Source organism: Periplaneta americana, chromosome 1 (assembly GCF_040183065.1).
Source record: "Periplaneta americana isolate PAMFEO1 chromosome 1, P.americana_PAMFEO1_priV1, whole genome shotgun sequence".
NCBI classification, from domain to species: Eukaryota; Metazoa; Arthropoda; class Insecta; order Blattodea; family Blattidae; genus Periplaneta; species Periplaneta americana.
In genome coordinates, this window is record NC_091117.1 from 76,494,760 (window position 1) to 76,521,921 (window position 27,162).

The following is a 27,162-nucleotide window of genomic DNA, read 5'->3' on the forward strand; positions in this document are numbered from 1 at the left end:
GCCGTGATGTTGGTAATCCTAGTACCATTCTGTGAACTGCTGATTAGCATGTGTGCTTGCGTAGCATGGGTAGGCAAGTGATTGGTTAGAGTTTTTGTGTAATGACTGAAGTGTTTTAAATCTTGTGATCATCAAGTTAAAGCATGGAGTAAGTTACATTGTTGTCAGACATATTCTAATTATCATTTTATCACATTTAAAGAGTGTAAAAACATGTTGTATAGGCAGTGTTAAGTATATTATGATGGGTGTGGTATGACCTTCATGTGGTGAAGCTGATAGGACTGTGTAAATGTGTGAACTTATCAAGTAAAAGCATTATGAAACTCAAGTTTCGGACGTTCGAAGAAAAGTATTTAATTGATACTTTGCATTAGTATTTTAGAATCTGTTTATCAATTATGCAAATAATTTGTGATTTATGAATACTAATTTTTCAGAAAAAATTATGAAAACTGCTATAATGTATTTTGTACTTTGACACAGTGCATTCTTATTCCTTACTTGCAAAGTGTACTAAATGCAAATGTACACCACATATCCAAATTCGTTATCCCAATATCCAGTGACATCATTGGACCATATACCTCTATTGCAGTGGTTCCCAAAGTGAGGGTCGCGACCCCCTAGGGGTTCGTGGAAAGAGCTGAAAGGAATCGCGAGATGATTTGCAAAATAATCTTATTAATGTACATTTGTTCTGAATTTAGAAACATAAACATAATTAATGTTGAACATATAAAAAACTGTTTCAGTATACATAAAGTAAAAAATAATTATTGCGTTAAATGTGCGTATTTTTCAAAACGTAGCTTCTCATATATGGACTCTGTATTCGATACGCACACAGTGATATCATTTTCAAGGCCAAAGAGATTTTTCGTTTTTATTTTGATGACAATCATGGATGAGAAACCTATTTTGTATAAATATAAGGTTACAAACATAAAAAAAAATTCAATAGCTTTTTTTGCAAGCTCGAGGTATTCTTACATTCTGTTGATCCAAAACTACAGTAGTCTACGTTCTGAGAGAAAAAAAAAAGAGTCTAGTTTTAACATTACAAATATATACGCATATTTTAATTACAGCCAATTGAGCGCAGCTGTCTAAACACAGACTGTGTCCATCTGTGACTGTAGTAATTGTTGAGTTTCTTTCGGAAAATAGGCCTAACCAGAAAGCTATTGTTTCAAATTGTGCAAACTTAATCCGTGTTCTCCCCTCTCCAAATATATATATATCCGTAGGCCTATTTGTCGTAGGCCTAAATTTTTCACGAGTTATTTAATACACTGAAATTAATCAAATTTATTTTTGCCAAGTAATGTCGGTCAGAAATCAAGTTTATTTATAAATCCGTTGGGTAACCATCATTTTCGATTTGTGTAACTACAGTATTGCCGTAACGCCACAGCGATAATAGTTTGAAGTAGGCCTATTAGAAATTATTTTTACGTAATATTTTGTGTCATTTTTGCACCATATACTCGTATTTTTGTCGTTTTGGTGGTATTCACTGATTTTGAGTAAATTACCGTATCTTTATTTTCGATTTTGCATGAATTTGTATTTTTCGAATGGGGTTAAATACCGGTACGTTAGTGGGGGATCGCAAACAAGTCTCTCTCAAAAGTGGGTCGCGTCTTCGAAAAGTTTGGGAACCACTGCTCTATTACATCCGGGGAGAATGCTTCAGCCACAGTACAGTATAAGCACACGACAGTGTAAGATACGGTCACAGGTCGCTACTTTTGCTGCGCAACTTTTGTAGTGTAGCTGCAAAAGTTGCGTGTCGTGTTCACACGTAAGCCAAAAGTAGCGCGCTCCACGCTACTTTTCGTGCTGCGCAACACGAGCGCTGCAAAAGTTGCAACTGGAGGTTGCGAGTCCGTTCACACACAAGGCGCTACTTTTGCAGAGCAGCCCAGCTGCAGGTTTCCATCTTCGTGTTGACTTTTCAATATACATTTTGTGGTTATGTTCGCATTATTATGAAACTAATGCAATAGCTTACTTATCTATTATTTGCTTTTCTGTCCTAATTAGTATTCAGAAACTGGAATTATTTTTATTATAAAGCTATTAAAAACGCCTATATATTTAAATGATAACCAACAGCATATTCACGTAATCAATGTTGACAACCCTCCTGTTTGAAACTACGCTACGGAAAATTAAAAAAAAAAAATGAATTATATCGTCAGCAAATATACTCTGACTGTACTGTACATTTAGTAATTGTTACAAATAATTTATTTTCATCACATCTAACATTAAAATATATCCAAACGAGAGATCTTCAAGATGCCATCGTCACCACCATAATAAAATTTTCTGTAGCGATATTTCGTCAGCATCTTTATGGTGTACATTCAATTTAAATTACACTTGGTTTTATTGTTTTTCTTACGTCTTATTCACTTTTGTCTGAAACCTGTTTATATAATTTTTCATTTTAAATTTTATTGTGAGCTATTCTGTGTCACAGGGCAAACCCAAAATATTGGGTCAGACTACTAAATTAAAATTAGCACATTTGGGTGGCAACACTGATTGCAACCGCTGCAAAAGTTTCAACAAAACCGATATCAAAAATGCTGCGGCTGCAACCGTGAGAACCGTATTCACACGTCGCTACTTACAAGCTGCGCGCAGCGTGAAAAAGTAGCGGGCAGAAAGTTCGGCAGCCGCTACTTTTCGCGGGTTACACCGTTGTTCACACGTCGCAGTACGAGAGTTGCGCAGTTTTTTGTACTGCAGCACTGCAAAAGTAGCGACGTGTGACCATGTCCCTTGAACTTTCAATCACTTCTAGCATAGAAAAATCACCAACGGCAGTCACAGACTATTGTGATTAACTGATTAGCAAACTATGATTCAAGCTTACTATTGACTGGGGAAGAATTCGGGTTCTTCCTTGAGAATCTTGACAGAAAGCGGGACAGATTTAAATCGTTTATCGAGAGAATACTAAAAGAATAGAATAAACTCAAATGTGTTTCATTAATGTAATAGGCCTAATTATTTCTTCCTATGGAAAGCAAAGTGGAATGAATTCAGAGGAATAATATGTTGTTGTTGTTGTTTAGTCAACTTTCCGAAGACAGGTTTGAACCTTATAAGTAACACCAATAAGACATCACTCATGAGGCAACTAGGCCAGGAGATATTCCACTAATCAGACTTCAGATGTATACAAACAATTGTTCTTCCTCTGACACATATCGTCAAGTTAGACGTAAGTTATTGCCTGATTAACGAAAATTATCGAATTATTCCGTAACTATTATCGCATATCGAATCAGTATTAAAAATGTCACATAACGCAATAATTTATCGCAAGTTTTGCAACGTTTTTCAGTGGTGGCTCCCACTGTAACCTGCCAGCTGGCTGCAGCTATAAGTACTCGCAGTAGCGTTTAAGTTACTCTAGAAGCATACCATAGTGAAGTTTGTCTGAATCAATTTCAGATGAACTTTGCTGGAATTTTAACACATTTTACGATGAGAAATGTTACGTTACGAAATGCATCTGTGTTGGTTACACAAGCTTTTGTTTTAAGTGGGACGTTAAAATTTACTGTCCATCTCTTTTCACTGGATGTCAATACACAGGGGCGAATTTTTTTTTCTATATCCAAAAAGTTCTAAAACTAATATTTTGTTGCTTTCCGAATAATTATATAATCTGTTAAGCCTAGATGCATAACTTTGTCAAACAATTTGAAAACATTGTTAACACTGTAATGATGATCATCACCATTATCAACATCATAATACCACTCATCATGGTGGACCTATCAATCTGTTCAAATCACACAGGAAAATCAACTTCTCTCAGCACGTCCTACATCTGTACGTCCAATGTGCATTACAGTAAAGCCTGCTTAATTAATCGTTCATTGCACATCTGTAAAATGTGATCATGGCAATTTTCTTTCTTTCCTATCGTCTTCTTATTTGAGTTAAAGATTTTTAGTTCATTTCTGATCGTGAAGTTGCTTATTTCTTCTCGTTGATTGCATCCTGTTACATATCTTAAAAATCCCATTTCCGCAGACTCGATCTTCCTTCGATCCGATCTATACTGTAATGATATGGATCATCTATAATGATGATGATGATGATGACGACAACGTGTGAAATTTGTATCATATTCAGATACTTAAAAAAAATTAACATTTCAACAACTTGAAAATCACATCAAGTGTTATAATCCTGTCTGCTGTAACAATTTAAAAATGAATTCTATTGTAACTTATAAAAAAAAATAATATTCAATGAAAGGTTCTTGTACACTTGTACATTTTATTTCTCCATACTTATAGTTGCAAGTGACGTTTGCATTGTTTCACAAAAGTAATTAATATTGGCAACACAGATTTTTCCACCAATGAAAATAAATTATATTTTAAAATGTAACTATAGTATTTTTATAAGGTATTGCATTCACAGTTTAAATATATGGGCCAGTAGTTAGGTTGCCAACTCTGGTAAATAAAATTACCGGCCATTTTAGGCCTATACACTCAAGTTTATATGAATATATAATATACGAAATACAGAATTTGCTATATGATATGAGCAATAAAAAAATAAAATAAAAAAAATAATAATAAATTGAGAAACAATCTTGCTTCAGTGTTCCAAAATGCACTTTTTAATTTTGTATCTGGAGCTTGATAACACAGCCTTAAGAACTTCTTTTTCTTCTGTTATAAAGTGATACAAATTATACACAGCTAAATTTAAGATTTCCCTGCTACAAAGTTCAGCTTTTACCATTTCCACACTTAAATGATTCTTCACATTATTCATGAAGATTCCGCAAAAGAATTACTTGTAGGAATAACGAACACGTATTGAACTACCATTCTTATTTGTGGAGATTTCTCTGAGGCATTCTTATCCTGAAAATATTTACACTACCTATTTTATAAAACTTGCCCAATGTTCATCTTTCACAAAGGAAGAAGCCACAGCATTTAACAAGCACAGTTCATCATAGAATATATCTTCATCTAGTTGCAGCATTAGTTTTTGTCTAATACTTAAAATTTCTTCCACTTTTGGTGTACAACTATCAAGTATTTAGGCTGAAGAATACTTAAAAATTCCCATATTATCTTTAGCTGCTCTGAATTAAAGGTTAAAATGTCCCACGAAATAGAGAAAAAATCGTCGACCTGGTTGGCGAGTTGGTATAGCGCTGGTCTTCTATGTCCAAGGTTGCGGGTTCGATCCCGGGCCAGGTCGATGGCATATAAGTGTGCTTAAATGCGACAGGCTCATGTCAGTAGATTTACTGGCATGTAAAAGAACTCCTGCGGGACAAAATTCCGGCACATCCGGCGACGCTGATATAACCTCTGCAGTTGCGAGCGTCGTTAAATAAAACATAACATAACATAGAGAAAAATCCCTTTTAGCATATTTGATAAAAGCTGTTATCACAAGTTCTCAAATTAATTTACGAGTAATAAAATTACCGGGCACAAGTAAGGAGTTGATACCAGCCACTGGTCTTATGTTGAGATCCGCCAAAATTTCTGGCCGTACAGGTGAAATACCGGCTAGTTGGCAACCCTATCAGTAGCAGTGGCAGTAGCGAAAGTGATGAATTTCAAAATAATTGGTATGTTTTTGGAGAAAAATATGAACTTCCAATTTGAGAAGTGATTTTGAGTGCAAGAAGCGTTTTAGCTGGAGCAAAACTACTTCCGACTTGACAGTTTACAGAAAAGGGGGAGCAGTGTTGTCAAGTTGCCCATCTTTCGTGTAAGCGAGCGCGCTGCCGACAGAATGCAGTAATGAACGACTGACATAAACACATACATTTCTAAGCAATTTATTGAACACTAGGCATTAAAATTTGTGTATATTATTTTTATTAGTTTATATTATTATTATTATTATTATTATTATTATTATTATTATTATTATTATTATTAGTACCGGTATTCTTCAATGTAATACCATTAGAAAAGCGTCGAAAGGACTGTAAACTGTAAAAACAGGTTTAAAATTAAATACGAAGCCTTTACTTTCATGAGTGCCGGTATTCTTCAATGTAATATTGTTAGGAAGGCGTTTAAAAATTGTAAACTGTAAAATATTTATGATTAAAAATCTACACGGCCTTTTTCTTTTCCAATACCGATAACAGTGCCCTTATTAATTTTAACAGAAGCAGCAGTTCTCATTACGACTTGCGCCAAATGTAAAAGAGGCCCGCCATTATCTTTTTCCCTCTCAAAATACTCTCTACATAACACACCATCTCTCGCGCTTGACTCTGTAACGGAACACCTTGTCCAATATTCTTTGTTCTCCGCCTGCCTTTTCTTCTTTCCGACATTGCACAAGTCACCTGTTTAGAAAATCTCCCAGAAACTAGAAAACACACACGTCACACACTCCACCAATAACAACGAAGACAATACGTCTAATATAATTTAAACACAATAATTATCGATACACTAAAAGAATAATGCAACTAAATAATATTTTAATTCATATAAAGCACGCGCTAATCAGCCACCTCAAAGTCATTCCGGGCACTGTATTCACCATTAGGCCGTGGTATTCACGTCCAACTTGTAAACAGAAACAGGGCAACACCGTCCCGTTACCATGGTTACGCGTCTCTCGTGATAGGTTGATTTGAATGGTTGCCATGGTAACAAGCTAAAGGCGGAAGTAGTTTTGGACAGACCATAGTTTAAGTAGACATAAAAGAACTGTTGCATGACATTGATTATAACATACTCCAAATAGAAACGAAGCTTTGTCAGATAGGTATAAACAAAATTATTACAAACTGCGTTAGTTGTACAGCTTATTCATCATAGCATGACAATCTATAAAACGTTTACAGTATTTTTAGTAGTTTGAAATGTAAATGAATGAGTCATTTGTAGCTCCTACCTAGTACATAACGTACTTGCTAATAAAAGCTTGTTTGTTATTTTGTGGAACAGACAAATATATCTCTACTTTACCGAGGACTTTTATTTTTAACTTATGAATTAATCATTCATGTTTCTGTACGATGTGGTCCAGATATAGAGGTACATTTGTGTCTGGAATACTAGTGATACTACTATCAATAATAAAAAAGACAGTGACTTTCATAATACTCTTTTCTGTCGGGTATCAGTGGTTGCACAAAGTCCAAATTAGACTGACAAGAAATATGTCATTAACCCTAGCATTACCAAGGTTGGGCAAAAATTGCCCACTCTTTTTATTATCTAATTTTTTTTGCAATAAATGAAATCAGACACTTTTCATCCTGCCTCTGTTTGTCTCTAACATGATAAAGTATACCTGTATACATCTGTTCTGTTTTAGATTTGAAATATAAGAGACTAATAGGTTAGGTTAGGTCAGGTCACGGTGGCTACAAGAGGGTTAGGACGACCCTTTACACGTCGGCCACACTGAGGCCTATTGTGCACCCCAAAGTGTATGGGAAGAATGAGGATGAGGGTGTACCAGCCCACCGGCCACATGTGACCCCTCATCCACTCACCCAATGGGGGCTCCTACCCTCTCCCGCTCTAAGCTCACACCACCAAGGTAACCAAGCAGCACAAGATCCATTTCAATGGCCCTTCCAAGGTGTCGAAGTGCCCTTGGAAATGCTCTTAAGGAATGAATCCTGGCAGAGATATTGCAGAAGGTTGGGAACTCAGGAACAGTTGTAGAGAGGATGCCCCCTCCCATAAGCAGATGAAGACATGCGTCTTGACCTGAATATGGCTATTGAATGAGATGAGGAAGATGAATGATATATGAAAATTTAAATTCTTTTTCTACATGGGAGGGGAGGGAAAATGGAAGTGGCAATGAAAATTCCAACCTGGCACTTGCCTACGTAACTGGGTAAACCACGGACCTCCCAAATGCGAGTCCCATGTGATACGCACGAGCCAATTCGTCGGTTTAGAGACTAATAACTGAAGTATTTGTTGGTGGGCAGATTTTACCCACCCACCTAAATGTTAAATAATTTCAAACTTGAATTCTGTGACTGACCAACGTCAGATGTGGAAATTGTGGACTTAATTTATGTAAAGAAACATTTGAGGTACCTGTACTAAAATTGTGTGTTGCAGCATTTTGCTAAAAAAAAAAAAAAGATATAGAATCACTGACATGAAAAACTGATGTGCATTTTTTAAAGTAACGTACAAAATTTTGTTGATAAAATTTAATTGAACGTATTGTAAATCTTTAAAAATAAAGGTAATTGTTCAATGATAATACAGTAATACAATAATTCAGTTATTTGTTTCACTAGAAGTAATACATTTAAATTTAATTGAGTGGGTAATTTTTGCCCTTGATAGCCTAATCAACATCACAGAAAATATCTTGATAATGCTAGGGTTAATCACAACAAAATATAACACGAAAGTAAAATGTATAACACTGTTTTAATGTAATATGAATAACACCAGTGCTTTTGAACAAAAAATTGTCTTTGAAGTACTCTACCATATCTTCCAAGACACTCCCCCACCTCCACGAACTATCTACCTCTTGTCCTTCAGATATTCATGTGCCTCTGACATAATAACCTACAATTATATTAGTCATTTTACTGAGTCATCTATGGTTGGATAACGAGAAATTTTGGAAGACAATCAGATAAACATGATTGGGGGAGGCATTATTTAATAAAATAAACACCTTTTAAAATACATTTTTATGGGGTTACTGAAGTTTTTTTCTTTGTTCCAAGATACTCGTATGTAGTGTTTATAATCCCAGAAAGTGTCACATTTCGACATTTGAAAAATAAATTAATCTCTCATCAAGTGTTGGAAATTTCATAAAGTAGTTTTCAAATTTCTTATGCAGGCACCCTAGTTGGGCAGTTTTTCTGATTTTCTTTGCTTTGGAGCATTTTTTATTTTATATATGAACTAGTCTTTTAATTTATTAGATCTTACACTTTGGAAATGAGGGGAAAACATAGTTAATATAAACACTAAGAAAAAGGGAAGTAAAGTTTTGGTGGTGTGAAAAAAAGTTTGCTTCCATCTTACAGAATTGTAAACTGAGTATCCTTCGAATGCAAAACATTGTTTGCAAATTAAATACTTCAGAAATTGAACGAGCAATTCTACTGTAACATGTAGGCCTACTTTTAAGTTGTACTGGTACATTACTCTCTGAAATATTTTTACTGTTTTAAATTATTATTGTAATTATTTTCCATTTTTTATCCTTGACGTCGTATAAGCAGTGGAGGTCGAGGGGAAAAAAGGCTTTGGGGTCCAGCTATCCAGACTGGAGCCTGCCATTTGAAGACCCCTGATCTAAGACACATGTGCCAGCATCTCTACATATATTTTCATTTAACATTTCATCTTATGTAAGAAAAATTCATTCTGTTGAATTTTGAGTAAATTACTACGATTTTTTTGTAGTGCTTTCAAAAAAAAGACACATTAATTTTCAGTAAAAATTATTATATTTTACGCTCATCATTCCTGGATTCATTTTATTAGTTTATTTATAGATATCGAGTATGAACATAATCTAAATGTTTAATAAAGATTGCTGTTGGAAGCAGTATTTGTGTAAAAATCTCTAAATCAATATTTTTACAGTATCAGACTTGTTTAATCTATATAGAGAATGTAAATGCAAATCGAGTCCATTCCATATTACTTAAAATTAATGCAGGACTGTTTGGTATTCATTAATACTATTTTGAGATAAAGTCAACTCACCATGACCTTGCTTCCATGTGGAGTCAATTCCACAGACACCTGCAAACAAACATAACACACATAAGAATTTGGATGTCATATATGAACATCAAGTTAAATATTTAACAGCGTCATTAATACTTTGATTTCAAATTATGATAATAGTCGCTTAAAAATAATTTCTTTATTGACAGTTCAAGCAGGAAGCAAGCCCAGGGAAACAGTGTTGCCACTTACTTACTTACTTACTGGCTTCTAAGGAACCCGGAGGTTTATTGCCGCTCTCACATAAGACCGCCATTGGCCCCTATCCTGAGCAAGATTAATCCAATCTCTACCATCATATCTCACCTCTCTCAAATCCATTTTAATATTACTCTCCCATCTTCGTCTCGGCCTCCCCAAAAGTCTTTTTCCCTCTGGCCTCCCAAATAACACTATATACATTTCTGGATTCGCCCATACGTGCTACATGCCTTGCCCATCTCAAATGTCTGGACTTAATGTTCCTGATTATGTCAGGTGAAGAATACAATGCGTGCAGTTCTGCATTGTGTAACTTTCTCCTTTCTCCTGTAACTTCATCCCTCTTAGCCCCAAATATTTTCCTAAGCAACTTATTCTCAAATACCCTTAATCTCTGTTCCTCTCTCAAAGTGAGAGTCCAAGTTTCACAATCATACAGAACAACCGGTAATATAATTGTTTTATAAATTCTAACTTTCAGATTTTTGATAGCAGACTAGATGACAAAAGCTTCTCAACCGAATAATAACAGGCATTTCCCATATTTATTCTGTGTTTAATTTCCTCCAGAGTGTCATTCATATCTGTTACTGTTGCTCCAAGATATTTGAATTCTTCCACCTACTTAAATTTTAAGGAGTATTCAATTATTGTTTATACATATTATTCATTTGTTCTCACATATTTTGTTTTCTATCGTCACCTGACAACTTGGATTATTGTTATTTTTGATTAGAGCTGAAGAGAATAAAACTACAAAGACTATTGTTGATTACGAACATGATTCTGTTACAGTCTATTTCAGGTAGTACAGAAACTAAAATTAAGGAATGTTATGGTTGTGTATTATAAAGCTATTCTTAAAAAATTTGAAGCAGGACAGAGGTTAATAACAGTCGAAGTTTGGATTTACGTTATTTATTTACGGTTTTGACACTGCGGCAATGCTATGTAGAGGAGTTACGAAACAGGCTGTATTTACTGTCTAGACAACAGTGGAGTACATTTTGAACATTCTCAGTAATTTAGTAATTTCAATTAATTAAATTTAGAAAATTATCCAAAATAAACCATGTTTCCATTCCTACAACAGATAGTAACAATCTAGGTTGCCAAGCAATGATAGAAAATAGAAGAGGCGAGAACTAATGAGTAAGATGTATAAACAATTGAATACTCTTTCAAATTTAAGTTTCATAATACAGGGATGCCATTTGAAATTTTAAGATGGTGTAACCTAAAATACAGTTAATGCTGGTTTTAAAATTTCTTCTCATTATTATCTAAATTGACGTTTTTTAAGTTAAATAAGTTATTTAGACTGGGAAGTTGTGAAATGAAAACTCCGTATATCTTTACAGGTACTGGTATGGTGAACAAGCCAACTTGGCCTTGTGTTAAGAAAAGTTTTAACTTTGCATGAATACTTGCATAGGCAATAAACTAACCATTCACTGAGATAACAAAATACGATAATGTTAAAGTTCTAGGAACATGTTAGTTCAAGTTTTCCTGTAATTTAATGGCAGACATAACTATGCCTTCACAGACAAAGGAAAAAAAAAAACACACATGCAATTGACAAACTAATATTACTTGTACGAATTAATTGAAATTATTTCAGAATCGCGTATTTCTGCATTCATATGCACAATCAGAACAGAGAATGTATTTTGAGTTTTGGTACAGGTGATATGAACACTGGTGGCAAAACTCAACGCAATAACCGACCATTTTGTGCTTAATGAAGAGCGCATTCTTTTCTTCAGTCGAGATAGTGGTCAGCCGGACTTTATCTTTCATAGAACAAGTCAATATAATTTCCTAATCATGCAGGCAGAGCAAATGGTGGTTTACTTACGTTGCAAATTTACGAAATCAACACCAATTCGGAAATTTGGTTCTAACTACGAGCAGTTTTATGTAGGTAATAAACGTAAGTCGAATATAAATAATAAAGTGATGATGAAGAAGAAGAAGATGATAATGATGATGATGATAAATTAACAACAACAATTACAGAGCATTCAACATTCATAATAAATATATGCCACATAATAAAGATTTTTTAAAATGTAGACTACAACCCTTAAATTTTTGTCATAAGGCCATTCACCATTTCTGAGTACCGGTATATAAAATAAAATTGAAATGCTACATTAGCAGGACTGTGCTGTTCAATCCATGCTCATAAAAACGTAGGCTACAATAATTTAAGCTCGTTCAGTTACTCTACATTTCGGTTAAGCAACTAGCATGCTATTGCTGATAGGTAGCACAATGTCAGTAATTCAACACACTTCATATTATTACTGTAGATTATTACTAAATATATAAGCAGTTTAAACAGTATTTAGTCGAACAAATTAATGAAAGAGCTGCTAGACGTGTCTGCCTTTTCTTTACGAACATGTCACACCTGTTTAAGAAGTGATTCATCACTCGGTGTAGTTTCCATTCAGAATTGGAGGTGATGTTTTCCCGGATACTATTTTTTAGCTCTTCAAGGTCATGTGGGTAGCTATAATGCTTGGAAAAAAGGAAAAAGCACGCTCCCTCTCCAACAGGACTCTGTGACAGCAAATACAGGTGACTGCTCTATGAATGATCTTCATATAAAGAGTATCCCAACAAGAACGCCGGATTTAATAATGTGAATAAATGCAACAAAAACAGATAAAGATAGCAGTGCCGCCAATCTAACAATAACAAGATATTGTTGAGACATTGCGCCATTGTCTTCTTGTTGGTTTGGCAGCACTGTTATCTTTTTTTTTTTTTTTTTTTTACATTTATTCACATTATTAAATCTGGCGTTCTTGTTGGACACTCTTCAGTATTTGAGGATAGAATTATCGGAAGGAATGAGCAACAACTTCTATCCCCTAACCTAACCCCTTGTACCGGTAGCTTTTATCTCTGTGAAACTCCGAACGACAAAATGAACAAAAATAATCTACATAGCATGGAAGAACTGAAAAATATCATACAGAAAAACATCACCTTCATTTCTCAACTGGAACTGCAGGGAGAAATGTACACTTCTTAAACAGGTGTAACAAATATTTGAAACAATAAATGACGTTTTAACTGTGTATATTTAGTAATATTTTACGTTAATAGTTTGTTGTGTGTCGAATAACCGATAATGCACTGAATATTGCTGTTAACAAGCTGAGTAACTGGAGTCTGCAAATGGCTTGGCAGAGAGCTAGATTGCTGCGTTGAAGTTTTTCTATAATCTTTGATCCAGTGTAATAACTTGGAGACCAAAGCGGATCCTCCCGAGGCTATTGAGAACTGAAATTGTCAGGTGCACTCTTATTGTTATTGGCTACTATTTTTCTCGCTCAAGGTCGAGATTAATAACATGGAAGGAATAAATAAAGCAGTGGCGTAGCCAGAGTAATTATTTTGGGTGGGTCAGATATGCAGGCTTTAGAAAGTACCTGACCCATCTCCTGACAATGCCGCTGCCGTCAACTCTCTTGAAACTCATTCTCGGAAGTCTTCTTTAATAACATGCAAAATTATGATAAGCAATCATGCAAGACATACCAACACAAACGCTTCATAAGGTGAACTGGAGCTGTCGAGATTTCCTAGCAACGAATCTGTCGATCGCTGATGATGATGGGTCCTTCAACAAGTGCCAACTTTTCTCTCTCTCAATGGATAGAATTGCTAGATTACAAAGCCTTGTACTTGACATGATTGTCTAATTTTTCTTCGTTTCAGAGCTTTGAAAAGTTTTATATCATTGCCTTAATGAAGGACGAACATTTACTAATATCCATTTTTGGAGACTGAGGTGCTTCCGATAATGAATTTGCAACAGCAAGAATATCGTCTAAACATAGTAAATAAAATAAGCTGTCAAATTTTTCTAGCTGATGTAACAATTCAGTAGCCTCCACTGCTTCCTTCTTTCTATCGCTGCTAGACAAATTTTTAGGCCCAACCCAATACAGTTAAATTGGCTCTTGAAGAAATGAATGCATTTTTTAATTCTTACCTTAATGCTATCGACTGTAACTATTGCTCTGGATCCATGGTTTAGTTTTAATGTTGAGTATTTTCCATAAAAAACGCAAAAACCCGCTGGCTACGCCACTGAAATAAATACATGTATGGTGATGATGATAGCGATATAAAAGTGAAAAAAAAGAAGGGCGGGAGAGAAAGTAGGGAAATGAGAAGATGAAAAGGATAAAGGGTAGAAAGCGAAAAGAGGCAGAAGTGGATGAGAAAGTAAAAGGCGGAAGAAGATGAGAAGAATAAAGACTGAGTAAAGAGAGCAAGAGGATAACCGCGGAAATAATCCGTGATAGTGACCATTGCGGAAGTGTAAACGATGGTGAAGTGTTAATGTTACATTCTATTTTACATAAACCGAAAACATGGGGCATCCTACGTTAAAGTTCTAAAATATATAGGTCTACTATTTAAAGTACAGTATTATTGCCAGCTTTTTATAATAATACAGCAAATGAAATCGTCTGCTGTATCTTCAGCTCTTATTAGTATTACATCTTAGATTTTTAGAATTAACATGTTTTACAGAGTAGCTAAAAAAAAATACCGTATTACACGAAAATAAGACCCGCATTTTTTTTACCAGATTTCTGTCTTTAAATTTGGGAGGATCTTATATTCGCATCGGGTCTTAAAATCATATATGGGGCGCTCAGAGCAGAAGGAAATCAAGTCACAAAAATAAAGTTTTCAGAAAATTAGACTTAAAGTTCTTTATGTATAGTTAACTATCAATTAAAGGTGAGTGTGATTTTAAAGATCTGCACAATTGCAAAGATTGTGAGGACATGATTCTTTTAAGCTCTGAATGTAGCCTCATCGAAGGTATGTACAGAAGAAATATCTCCAAATTAACAAAAGTGGACTTGATTCCCTTGTGGTCTGAACGCCCCATATACAGAAACCTGAAAATGCAACTTGAAGACGTAGATTGTAACTAAGTAAAGATTATTATATTGTACTAACACAGATTAAATCTAAAGATATAATAATAATAATAATAATAATAATAATAATAATAATCTGTGGCGCTACAGCCCGTGAAGGGCCTAGACCGACCAGCCGGCTGCTGGCCTCACGCCCACATGCCGAAGCAGAGGTGGACGATCATCCAACCAGAATGGAGGTATCATGTGGTTAGCACGATGATCCCCCCCAGCCTTATAGCTGGTATTCGCAACCGGATTTCGCTACCTATCGTAGCTCCTCAAGTGCATCACGATGCTGGGTGGGCACCGGTCCCATACACTGGCCAACATTTCATGAGAAAATTTCTTCCCCCATGACGATTCGAACCAGCGTGCATTCTGTAACGCGAGTCCTAGGCGGGATGCCTTAGACTGCGACACCACGGCATGGGAGATCTAAAGATATATATACAGAAATTTAAACTTACGTAACTAGCTATTTAATAAAATAAATTTTTTAATTCATTTTCTTATGCAGTATCTGAATTGCACAAGGTAGGCTACTTGAAAGCACTATTCCACTCAAGCACAAGACTACTGGTAGTTACAGACTTTATGAGCTGTAATACTGAAAGGCATGATCAGGTAGAAAAGATAAATGGAACGGCCATCTTCCACACTCCTGCGATCTCTTTGTTTTTGCTGAAAGTTACGAAAGAGAGTGAAATTTATCCTTGGGCTGAACGTAATGGTATTCCACGTACCATTCTTTATTAACTTAGGGATTTACTGTATTCTCTTGACAACAATTTTTTTACAGTTTCTGTCTCACTTAGGATACGGCACTACAATTCCATTACTGATATTTTCTTATGGGTCTAATATTCGCATACAAAATATTTTTATAAGACAATGCCTTAAAAAATTAGGAAGGTTAATCGATGGGGTCTATTTTCGAGTAAATACGGTAATTAGATTTATATACAATATACCGGGTGATTCATAAGTAATTGTAAGCTTTCTCTCTCTTTCTGAAACAGTGTTATAGGACGTTTTACCTTTTCTACTGCTACTTTGGTACATTACACTCATCTAATATTTACAATTACTTATGAATCGCCTTGTATATGACCTGACAAATTTATTGTAATTGCATATTGTGAATGTTTCTGTTTTGAAATTTCCAGTCTTAGGGTTCGTAACACTATGCAGAATTATTTACAAAGGTTCTAGTCCTTTACTTCTAACAAATACTAGCTTGGATAATAAAGCAAGAGAAAGCACAATTTCTACATAGTTTTCAGATCGCCGGTTCATTACTATGCCATTGTTTTATACTCATAATTCGAAATTACTATAAAATGGAAATACATTCAATAACCTTGAATAGGTTTATATGATGTAACATCAGTTATTTAAAGATCAGTGAATGTTTTTATTTACATTAAATTAATTTACAGAGATTTACTTCCAGACTTATTATATACACAGACCTTACCTTCATAAAGATTAGCGGAATGTGGCTTTTATAAATTATTTTTCAACTCAGACTCAATTACTGACTACAGATAAGGCAGTGGCAGTATAATAATTATTGGAGTGAACGGATTTTTCACAGTAATGTTTACACAATGCCTTTGGTCCTCTCTTGATTTATGAATAATATTAGTTGTTTTTCATAAAGCAAAATAACTGAATTAATAATTTAACTATTCATATTCATTCCGTCCTAAACTATGAAATTATGGACTTTTTCCTCCAAGTCCTCCATGACCTTAGTAACACGGTATCACCACCGAAAGTTTTTATTAAAGTTATTTGTCTTTGTGTTCTTCAGCACTCAGACATGTATAACATAATTGAAAACTGATTTTTATAAAATCGCTTTCTTTCAGTGAACTTCTAAGTAATTACCCTGGTAGCCTTAGCAACCTCGCAGTTGAAGCATTTGGGAAGTACATCTCAGACCTTCTCGTCCATTTCGTTACATTTCCGCAGCACACAGAGAAAAGGGACTTCAAGAAGGATTACATACTACAAACTTGTAAGCGTTTGGAAATTATGATAGAACACATGATCACACCCATTTGTGCTAATGAGGTAACACAAAAACTGCTGAAGTACATCGATGTAACATACAGAGAATTGCTTGAAACTGTTTACTGGCAATGTTTAGACGAAATATCACCAATTTTGGTGAGTGCCATCTTGCACCCTTCTGTAACAAGAATAGATAGTTTCAAAAGGAGGTTACATCCTTCAAAGAATGATAATGTTTACTGTTGGATACCATCAATAATTTTTCACGCCGTACACAAGTTGAAACACCTCCAAGTGCTTAGATGTAATCGCATGGCATTTCAACCAGACTGGTTTGGTGAAGGACTGAAAGTTGCTGAGAACTTACAGGAATTCCAATCTCAAATCTGTAATGATAAAGTATTGGAAATCCTTTCAAGAACTTGCAAGAAATTGAAGGTGTTGGATGTCAGTTCCTCTCATGTATCAGATTCTTGTGTTAAATCTATACTGAAGTTTGAACAGTTAGAAATACTGAATACAGAATATACTCGATTATCTAAAACAGGTATGACGAACATACTAAAAGGATTTTCTCAACTCAGAGTAAGCCAGCACGACTCCTGCAACGTGTCACATAAGTTCAGAGCCTTGGGATGTGAAAATCTGGACCTTCCTGAAATCATAATCCTTGCTGATAATTTTACGAACCTCAACTCTTTGACATTGGCCACATTTATTAACTGTTCCTTAGATCCTCTGTCGAAACTAAATCATTTAACAAAACTCACTCTCAAATATGTTAATTTCACCCGTGCTGAAAAAGTACTTCGAAAAATAGGAAATCAGCTTGTCTCCCTCAGCCTTTCTCATACTTTAGACACTGATTTAGAGTTCATTTCTAATAATTGCCAATCACTGAACTGTCTGCACCTAGATCTCGTAAGATTTGTGTACCAGAACACGAAGAAGATTACCAGTCCCGAATTTAAGTCACTGCTGTGCCTTAACATTCACCTAGATGACAGTAGTGAAATTGAATACATAGCATCTCGATGTGTGAATATAAAGAAATTATTCATAAAAAATGGTGCAATATCATTTCTCCACAGATTAATTAAGCGTGAATTATTAAAAAAATTGGAAGTCATATTTTGGGATTCAGATTCTTTGCAAGGTATTGAAGTTAATGTGACTGAAAGCTGTGTAATAAGCACAGTTGTTAACTTTAAGACTGGAACAACGATTCATTCCTACAGAAAAATATGAACATGTATAATGAGATTCCTGTGGCATAGTACAAATATTTTCTTCTGGGCCTGCATTTGCGTTATGTGTTTGAATATTTTGTCACTGACAATTTTGCAATAAATATACCTTAGATGTCACACAGTTCACACCATCCATGTTCGATATTTAAATATTATTACACATTCCTTTTTGTGATCATCAGACATTTGAAGTACGAATTTTATTGATATTATAATAATGTGGACTAATGAAGGTATGATAGACCTTATGCTTTCTGGAATAAAAATATTGGTTTAAATACAATGGCAAAAAAATAATTTAAATTATTGAATACAAAACATTACATTCTTGTAAGAGAAAACACGACTAAAATAATATCAAAATAATAATGTGAGTGAATGAATTTCGTTACTGATAGTAAATGTGGCCAGCATTGAACTTTCAGAAGAACATCGTGGGAAAATATTTGTATACCGGTACACACAAGAAAATGACCAATTAGGCAATTCTGGTGCATCCAATTAAGGTAAAATTATCTCTTAGGTAATTCACTGAGTATTCCACAAAGCACCAGATTGTATGTTGATACCGGTATTTCTCTTCAGTACAGTAAATGAATTGCTTGTACAACTTTTAAAAAGGTATTCAAGTTCTTAGAATGTTTTGTCAGTTTACATAAACTGAAATAGCAAAAGCTACATGACTAAGTCAACTATATTGTACATATGGCCTGGGTTATACTATTTTAGTTTAAGTCAGTTTATGGGTAAAATAATGATTGTACCTTTGTTAGACTTGTGTAATGTATACTATATATACATATAAAAGTTGCAAAACTGTGATGTAATTTAATGTTATAAGCAAATAATGTTTTATGAAATATACAATGATTTTATTTATGAGTCTGGATTTGACAGTTTGTGCTCTTAAAGCTTAAAACTTCGAGATTAGTTGTATTTGTGTAATTAATAGACAGTGAATTTTAAGTAATTTTTTTTTTTTTCCTGAGTAGATACCAGTTTGCATAGAGAGTTGAAGAAATATATGGTACCGGTATTCATTTCCTCAGAGCAGATCAACCCACTCTGCTTGAACATATCCGATGGCTGCTTATATTGCTTGCTCATAAGATCATTCTAACAATGCTTTCGCTAAAATGGTAGGTGGTAGCACCAAATATACTATGATCTTCATCAGTTTTTTAAGAACAAAAATATTAACTTAATCTTACAAGTTCCATAAAATCTTCTACTAGTAGTTAATTTGTAATTTTAACTTGAAAATTGTTTTTAATTTTATCACATAGCAGCTTTTTTTTTTCGAGTTAGCATAACATATTTTATTTTAAGTACCAGGTCACAAGGACACTTGCCTTTTTACACTAAGAATAACAGCAGAACAAAACAAATGGTACAAATATATAACAAAGTGAGAAATTAAGACAAGAACTCCATCAGAGACAGAGATTAGCAATTTGAACAAAATAAAATGAGCATTAGACAAAATAAATGAAAAAAATCAAGTGTTAGGAAAGAGTTCTCTTATCAATGGATTGATATGAGATCTTGAGGAATGGAGAAAGACTGATCTCTTGAACTTTATAAGGTCACTAAATAAGCTGATGTTCAAATCTTCATAAAGTTGTGCGTTTCTGATAAGGTAGTTCGCACCTGTGATGGTTCAACAAACTGATCGTTGTATGCCATATAGTTTCTTCAGATAATGTATGTGACTTTGTGCCCAAATTTCACAGGCATAAAGCATATAGGAACGAATCAGAGACGTGTATAACAGTAATTTTGTGTTTATTGGCAAACTGCTTTTGAATAATGGATATAGTACCATAAATCATTACCTTTTTGTAACTGAGAAACTCATTGAATAGAAAAAAAATTGTCGCTAGATGGCAGCTCCTAACGGTCAGTGAAGTCACTGTGGATATAGGCATAATAATATATAGGTCATTTTACATGTGAAGGGTACACGGGAAAAACGAACAATGTCACACTTGCATTAAAGGTCAGATAGTGATCTATTTCAGTATATTACTGCAAAATTGATTGATGTTTCTACTTGAAATGAAGGAAATGAGAATGTATGCGAGGTTTTAATTCTCCTTTACCACTTTTTTGTAAAAATAACACTAAAGTTTACAGTAATACAGTGAATTTGATAATGACATCACCCTTAACAGCATTGTGACATTGTTCGTTTTTCCCGTGTACCCTTCATGTTTGACCATTGAATGACCAGGCAATATATGCAGCCATCGGATGCATGGATGCGTTCGAGCAGGTGGTGGATGAATTATACAATCGTGGCCTTCCTGATATTATACTGAGGTCACATTACTTTACAACAAAGAGCGAGTGCAAAATTACAGATTGTAACAATGACAGTAAACTATTTTATAAACATTGGCCTATGGATATAGTGTAACTTTCAGGAAATGAGGCAAGATTTAAAACATTTTAAATTTAATGAATATTAATTTTATTAACTTATATAAAAAGAAGTCAAAGACTGAAAAATAATATCAGTAATATCCATTAAAAGTAGACCGAAAATTCAGCCCTCTTTTATAGTAAAATGTTGAAGTTCTTGATTGATGAAATCTAGACCTTGAAACTGTAACCTTAATATGAAATAATAATTCATTATAATTCATAGAAAATAAAACAGCAGTCATCTTTTCTTCACTCCAAATCTATTCTCAACTTTTTGACAGCATTCATGGCAAGCTTTTTATTGTTGATGAGGTCTCTATTTACACTCCATATGTAAAGAGCATCCAGCTACTTCTCAGTCATGGTAGATCTCAACCAATCATTATACTTTTTAGGATACTGGTACTGAAAGAACATTATCTTTGCAAAAGAAGGCTGGGGTCTTGCCTCCCCTTTGAATCACACAGCAAGTGCCCATGGCTAATACTTGTCCGTATATATTTTGAATAGTATGAAATTCGTTGCATTTTGAAACTGATAACAATAAACTGAGCCTATTACAATCATACCATACGAAAACCACCTGATGTATAACATTACAAGAGTGTGTTGAAATAAACTCCCTGCAATTATAATATAAAAATGCAAAATATTTAAATATGTTTGCATTCTGCAACGTATTCATTTGTTTGTTTTACCAATAGTATGGTCTGAAACTGCAGCTAACTGTAACTGAAATGTTAAATCCACCGCTGTGGAGTAACGGTTAGTACGTCTGACCGTAAAATGAGCAGGCCCTGGTTCAAATCCTGATAGGGGTTTGTGACTAAACCACTTTTCACAAGGTAAAGAAAGTCAGTGGAACAATTTGAAAAATGATCCTGTATACATTATGCTAGTAAAGCATCTGGTAAATAACCTATCATCAATGAAGATTTGATATATTTAAGGTTCTACTAAATATTATTACTGCCCTCAAGAGTTCAACCAACCCACTGTATGAACAGAACTTCTCAATAAAGCCACATGGAAAATAACTCAAGCATCTGGAAAAAACTGAAGAAAATTGAAAACAAAGTTCGACAAAGTTTTAGAAAAGAACACAACTGTAAGAGTTTTCATATGACAATAATTAACATACCTCTAATAACAATGATAAAGCGTAGGGAAACTAATTGTAAAATCGCACCATATCTTTTGTCTCATCTGAAATACTTTAAACATCTGTGAATGTAGAACAATCATTTTATACATATTAATTCTTAACCTGACATTGGTTGCTATATGAGCATTTTGCTAAGTACCGAATTCAAATGACGATCACAACAAAATGGAAGGGATTGCAAGTTTGTCCCTTTTCTCTAGCTGATTTTATAAGTGTTGGCTATTACCTGCTAGAAGAATTTTCTTCGAATAATACACAGTACTCTGTAGAGAAAATATCTGTCGACCAGTAGCTCAGTTATGATGGAATAATTTATTGTCATGCCTTCATAAAGTCAATTGATTTCTAACTCTATTCAGGATTATTATTTTTTGAAAAGTTCCTGAACCTTTCTTTGAATGCAGGTATTTCGCCTCGCAACTTATCTCTTCTTAAACTAAAATAAAACATGTATTTTGCAGTACAAAAACCAGTTGAAAATAAACAGGACCGGGTAGTATTAAAGCATGTATGGACTTTTTTTTAACTCTATAATTATTGTGATACATCAAAAGAAAGTTCCAACTCAGCTCGATATTTCATTCCTCTCGTAAGTTATAGGAAAAAATATAATGCTGCACTAGTCTCGGCAAAATCTCACTTTTGCATCCACCCGAACAATACTGTATATGGCGATCTTTCCCTAGTTATTACAATAATTAATTTTATTTACAACTCTAGGAAAGTTGTTAAATTTACTGTCAGGCAAACTGTGACAAATCTGTTTATGATGGTTGAGATTTTTGCCAAAGAGGAACCGAGGATGTATACTCCAGATTGTGTTAGTTCCTCTATTCATTGTGTACTGTACTTAAATGGTTGTGACCTTTATTATCATTAAATTTGTTATTTCTTTCAAATATCAGTGATTACCTCTTCAATTTTTAGAACTGATTTTATATTTTGGACAATCTAATTAGTTCGCTCAAAGAACTGCTTGAGATGGACTATCTAAAATATAGCTTCTTAACCTTAAAATTCACTGTCTAATAAATAGTAACACGCTTGTTGTGTTTCTTTATTCATCCTGATTCAAAACTTTAGTTAAGAGATGTTCTGTGTCGGCTAAAGCTTTTCTTAGTATTCATTTACATTGTGCATAAGGTATTACTGATTATTTCTTTCAATTTGCAAAATAACACCTGATAATTTTCTGATTTGTTCAGTATACTAATTTTTAAACTCTAGTCATATTAACAAAGAGATGCAATTATCAAGACAACTTCATTGGAGCAGATTGAGGTTCACAAATGTGAGAGGAAACTTGTATTTCAAGATGCAAATGTAACTTCATTAACATTGGAAAGAAGGATGTTTACATCACCAGCAACAACATTACATTCACCTTCCTGCACCACATCTCAAATCCAGTTTTCACCAAAATTATCACAAAAACCATCATACACAGAATTAAAGTAAGTATTAATATTGTGTTTTTATGCGAAAATGTTATACAAACAGCTAGCAGTTAAGGTAATATAAACCATTTTTCTTAATGATTACAGATAACCACTGATACAAATGCTGAAAGGCTGATGTCATTGTAGAAGACCAAGACTTCAGCACTGGATATCGGAAAAGGTACCAGTATAAAGTTATTGAAACCATCATTACAAAAATTTCGAGAATATTGTAATGATTTCATCATCATAATATATACAGAGAGTTCCTATGCAGACCGGTCCCACTCCAACTTGTACTTAAAAAAAATCTGTTGGCTGGCAGTGAGTGGTTGTACACCAGCATAGAGATACGTGTATGCACGCTGCCCTACACAGATGGGTTCCACTCCATCCTTTACTGCTTAGCTTCCTTGGGATGGGTGCTCTGCACTACAGTCATTAAGGCGACAGAACATTACTACCTGGGACCATCTGCATAGGAACCCTCTGTACATACATACAGATACCAACTCAAACTGAGAGGATTTGTGGTGGCATTCCTTTATAAGGGGGGGGGGATGTTAAGTTTCTTCAAATAAATTTAAACGTCTTTATTTACCATCTCAGTTTATGTAAATATAAGAAAATAAGTAAAATTTGCGATAAAAGTAATAAATGAAGACTGGACATAAAAAAGCTATAAGTACCAAAGAGACAAAACGTAGAAAACAGAGCTTTCTTGTACAATTAGGCCCGGTTTCTTCAACCTTTGTTAAATTATAACAGTGTGTTATTCCATTTTAACTGTAAACTTAACAGTTGAAGCATTTCTTCAACTACTGTTAGTAGTAACAGGCTGTTAAAATCTATGTTAATTTAACTGCCCAATTTCATGCAGTTAAATCATTTAACTCTCTGTTAGCATAGAAGTATCCAATATGGCTGGTGCGTTAAATGCTGAACTTATATATCTGGATTATTTAGAAAATGATATCCATGAATACATAAACAGAGGGGATGATTTCTGTGATTTGACAGACCAGAAGTTCATACAAAGGTAAAGGCTATTTTCTGCCAAGCCTCACTTTTCGCTTTCAACTTAGATCCGTTTGTTTGTTTATTCTCATTAATTGGTTTATACTGCGAAATAATTTCCAGCAGAAACTTCTCTAGAACGAAGAGAAATTAGTCCCATGATTTCTATTTGTTTCAATGTTTTCCATTTCATAACAGCAATACCAATACGGCACTCCACGCTATTGTGATACAGACGAGGAAAGAAGCAGAAATCAAACCTGAGAGAATAGAAAGACTTCTATCCTCGCTGAATCAAACAATGGAAACAAGCGAGAATCGCAATTGTCAGAGTTCAGAAAACAGAAGTGAGCCTGTACTTGGTTATAGGTTATGGTTAAACTCTAGAATCTCTGGTCCTAACAGAGAGTTAACAAACAGAATGTTAAAATGTGAAATGTAAAGTTGAAGAAACGCAATATTTTTAACAGCAATTCATACTTTTAACTTACAGTTAATTAACGCTATGTTAAGGTGCATTTTAACAAAGGTTGAAGAAACAGGGTTTTAGTAATGTAATATATGTTTTACACATCTTTGGGAGAAGCTAGGGCCTAAATAAAATTACAATGGGCCTTATAATTTTTCTTAGTGGATTGAGTTAGGGACATAATTTCTGCCAAAAAAAAAAAGTCTAATTTTCGACTATATTGGCACTTACTTTTATTTATTACAGTTGATTTTAATACTACCCACAATTTAGTTAAAAGTATAATGTCGTAATTTGTTTTTATATGAACATCAAATGAAGAGACTGTGCTCAGAATATTTCCTTTTGAATTATCTGTTGTAGGTGGAAGATGTGAGCCTACAGGAAGTTGATCTACCTGTACGAAAGCCTACTTCCACATCTTTGTTCTCTAAAAATATTTTAGTACTTTTCCATAAAATCTGCTTAACGTGCTGGTTACAGTAATTCCTCTATCATTTTTACAATCGTCTTCTTTCTTCTTATACACCATAAGAATATAATCCTATTTTCCAGTCATCTGGTACACTCTCTCCATTTAGACATTTTTCATTATTTACTTTCATATTTTATTATTTATAAGTGCCATAATTTAATAACGCAGCAAGAATTTCTCCAATTCCAATAGCCCTTCCACATTTCAAAGATTTAATAGCATCTTTTACTATTTCATATTCAAATGAATATAATCATTCAATGATTCATTAATTTCAACCTCAATGTTATCCAAATATTCTCTAATGTGTATTAGCATTTCTTTCAAATATTTTCTCCCAAGATTTAAGGTTAATGTATTTGCAATACTGTGTTTCTTTAGTATTTTTCTTAAGTTGTTAATGCTACTGTATTTCTTTTTCCTCCAATAAAGGTTTCAACTTATTGGCATATTTTCCCAACTTTAATGTTTTGCCTCTGCAATTTTCTTCCTAATTTTAGTTTGTTGTGCTTGAGTTCTATTTTTTCCTCGGTACTCTGTGTATTGAGACATTTTAAATATTTACCATTCTTTATCTGCACATCTTCCCTAATTACTCATTCCAACAGTAAAATAAATGTTTTGGATGATTATTGTGTATTTTACCTAGGGCTTCTTTAATGGATTCATGCAAGCTATTCAAAATACACAGATATTCAATTTGTGTATTATCAGTTAATTGGTTTCTAACTTCTCATCCAATCTCCTTCTACATAAGTAAATTGTACTTTCATCCTCTAAACTTTTTAGATTATACATGAGAGTATTTATTTCAGTTTTTAAAGTTAATCATCTTTAATTTGACTCTTTAGAGCTATACAGAAAGAAATAAAATGTTGGAGTTAGCTAGAAAATTATTGCTAAGATCCAATTCTCTATCAGATCTAATTGTATTTTCAGTTTTGTTTGTTGCTTTACTTTAATACAATGTATTATTTATTTTGATTAAGGTGTAATGGTGTACTGATATCTCAGTGCCATGTATATTAATGAATTCCTTTATGTTAGTAAAATCCATTTAAACACCATGAAGAATTTTGCTCACAAATAGCATTTAATCTGTCACTGTTGTCATTTACCACATTTTTTTGCAAATGGCCCTATAATTTTGCTCCCTTTTTTGACTCACTGTTCTATTTATTACTTTATTTTTCAAAATGTTAAGTAACTTTATTAACCAAAGAAAATTCCCTAATGAAAGAATATTTCTGGATTGAGCACTGCCTAATATACCTCGATTTTATATTACAGGATACGTGATGGGAAGAAGTACGGTACCACCTTAGGCCAAAAGTCCAGAATTATTTGCAAGCTGTAACAATTCAAGAACCTTGTGAAAGACTAAAGTTCGGTGACAATGATGGTGAAACATGAAAATGAATTTTATAAATGCAATAACTGATAGTAACTGACAGCAGAAATTGCTTCATACTTGAATATAATTAATGTGGATATTAAAATATAAAGTGAAACAGTATGTTTGTAATAATGGCATTTATTTTATTTGTTTATATTATACTCTAGTCTTTGTATTAAAGAAGTTTATTTAAAGTTACAATTATTTTTTATCTTTTATTCACTTTATACATCACTACTAGCTCATTGACAGCTGAATTAATAATGCACTTTGAATTGAGGACCGTTTTTGCAAAACTTGCTAACTGAAAAAACTACATTTTACAGGAGAGACAAAACACTGTAGTAAGCAAAATTTTGCTGTAACTCTCACATAGCAGAAAGCAAGTTTTGGAAAAACGATCACACTTTGACACACTACAATGAAGAGAAATAATCAAATTTTACTAAGACGCCTTTAACATCATGTAGAGGCCTGCCTTATGTTAACGAATCCATCAAAATCTCTATTTTGCAAATTTTGCAGTTAGCAAGTTTTGCAAAAACGGTCCTCAATTATATATTTTCA

The 27,162-nt window shown here is 33.9% G+C and overlaps 2 protein-coding genes across 4 annotated transcripts in view; one reads left to right on the forward strand and one right to left on the reverse strand.

Annotated features, from left to right (window-relative positions):
* LOC138696768 (uncharacterized) lies at window positions 1-26,799 on the forward strand. 2 transcript variants are annotated; one of them, XM_069822161.1, is made up of 4 exons: window positions 1-148; window positions 16,813-23,253; window positions 23,344-23,419; window positions 26,490-26,799. In XM_069822161.1, exons 1-2 carry the CDS (start codon window positions 144-146, stop codon window positions 18,203-18,205), a joined length of 1,398 nt encoding a protein of 465 aa, XP_069678262.1. In that variant the 5' UTR covers window positions 1-143; the 3' UTR covers window positions 18,206-23,253; window positions 23,344-23,419; window positions 26,490-26,799. The 2 variants fall into 2 exon arrangements, 1 of the variants encoding a protein (XP_069678262.1); XR_011331457.1 differs by having other exon boundaries at window positions 21-148; window positions 19,200-23,253.
* Window positions 1-27,162, reverse strand: part of LOC138696746 (SET domain-containing protein 9-like) — a 135,419-nt gene that overhangs the window by 96,194 nt on the left and 12,063 nt on the right. For both annotated transcript variants that reach the window (XM_069822135.1, XM_069822105.1), the window contains exon 2: window positions 9,750-9,788. Coding sequence is in view for 1 of the 2 variants with exons in the window: in XM_069822105.1 (XP_069678206.1) it covers window positions 9,750-9,766 (17 nt within the window). In the remaining variant the exon portion in view is untranslated. The remainder of the gene's footprint in view (window positions 1-9,749; window positions 9,789-27,162) is intronic.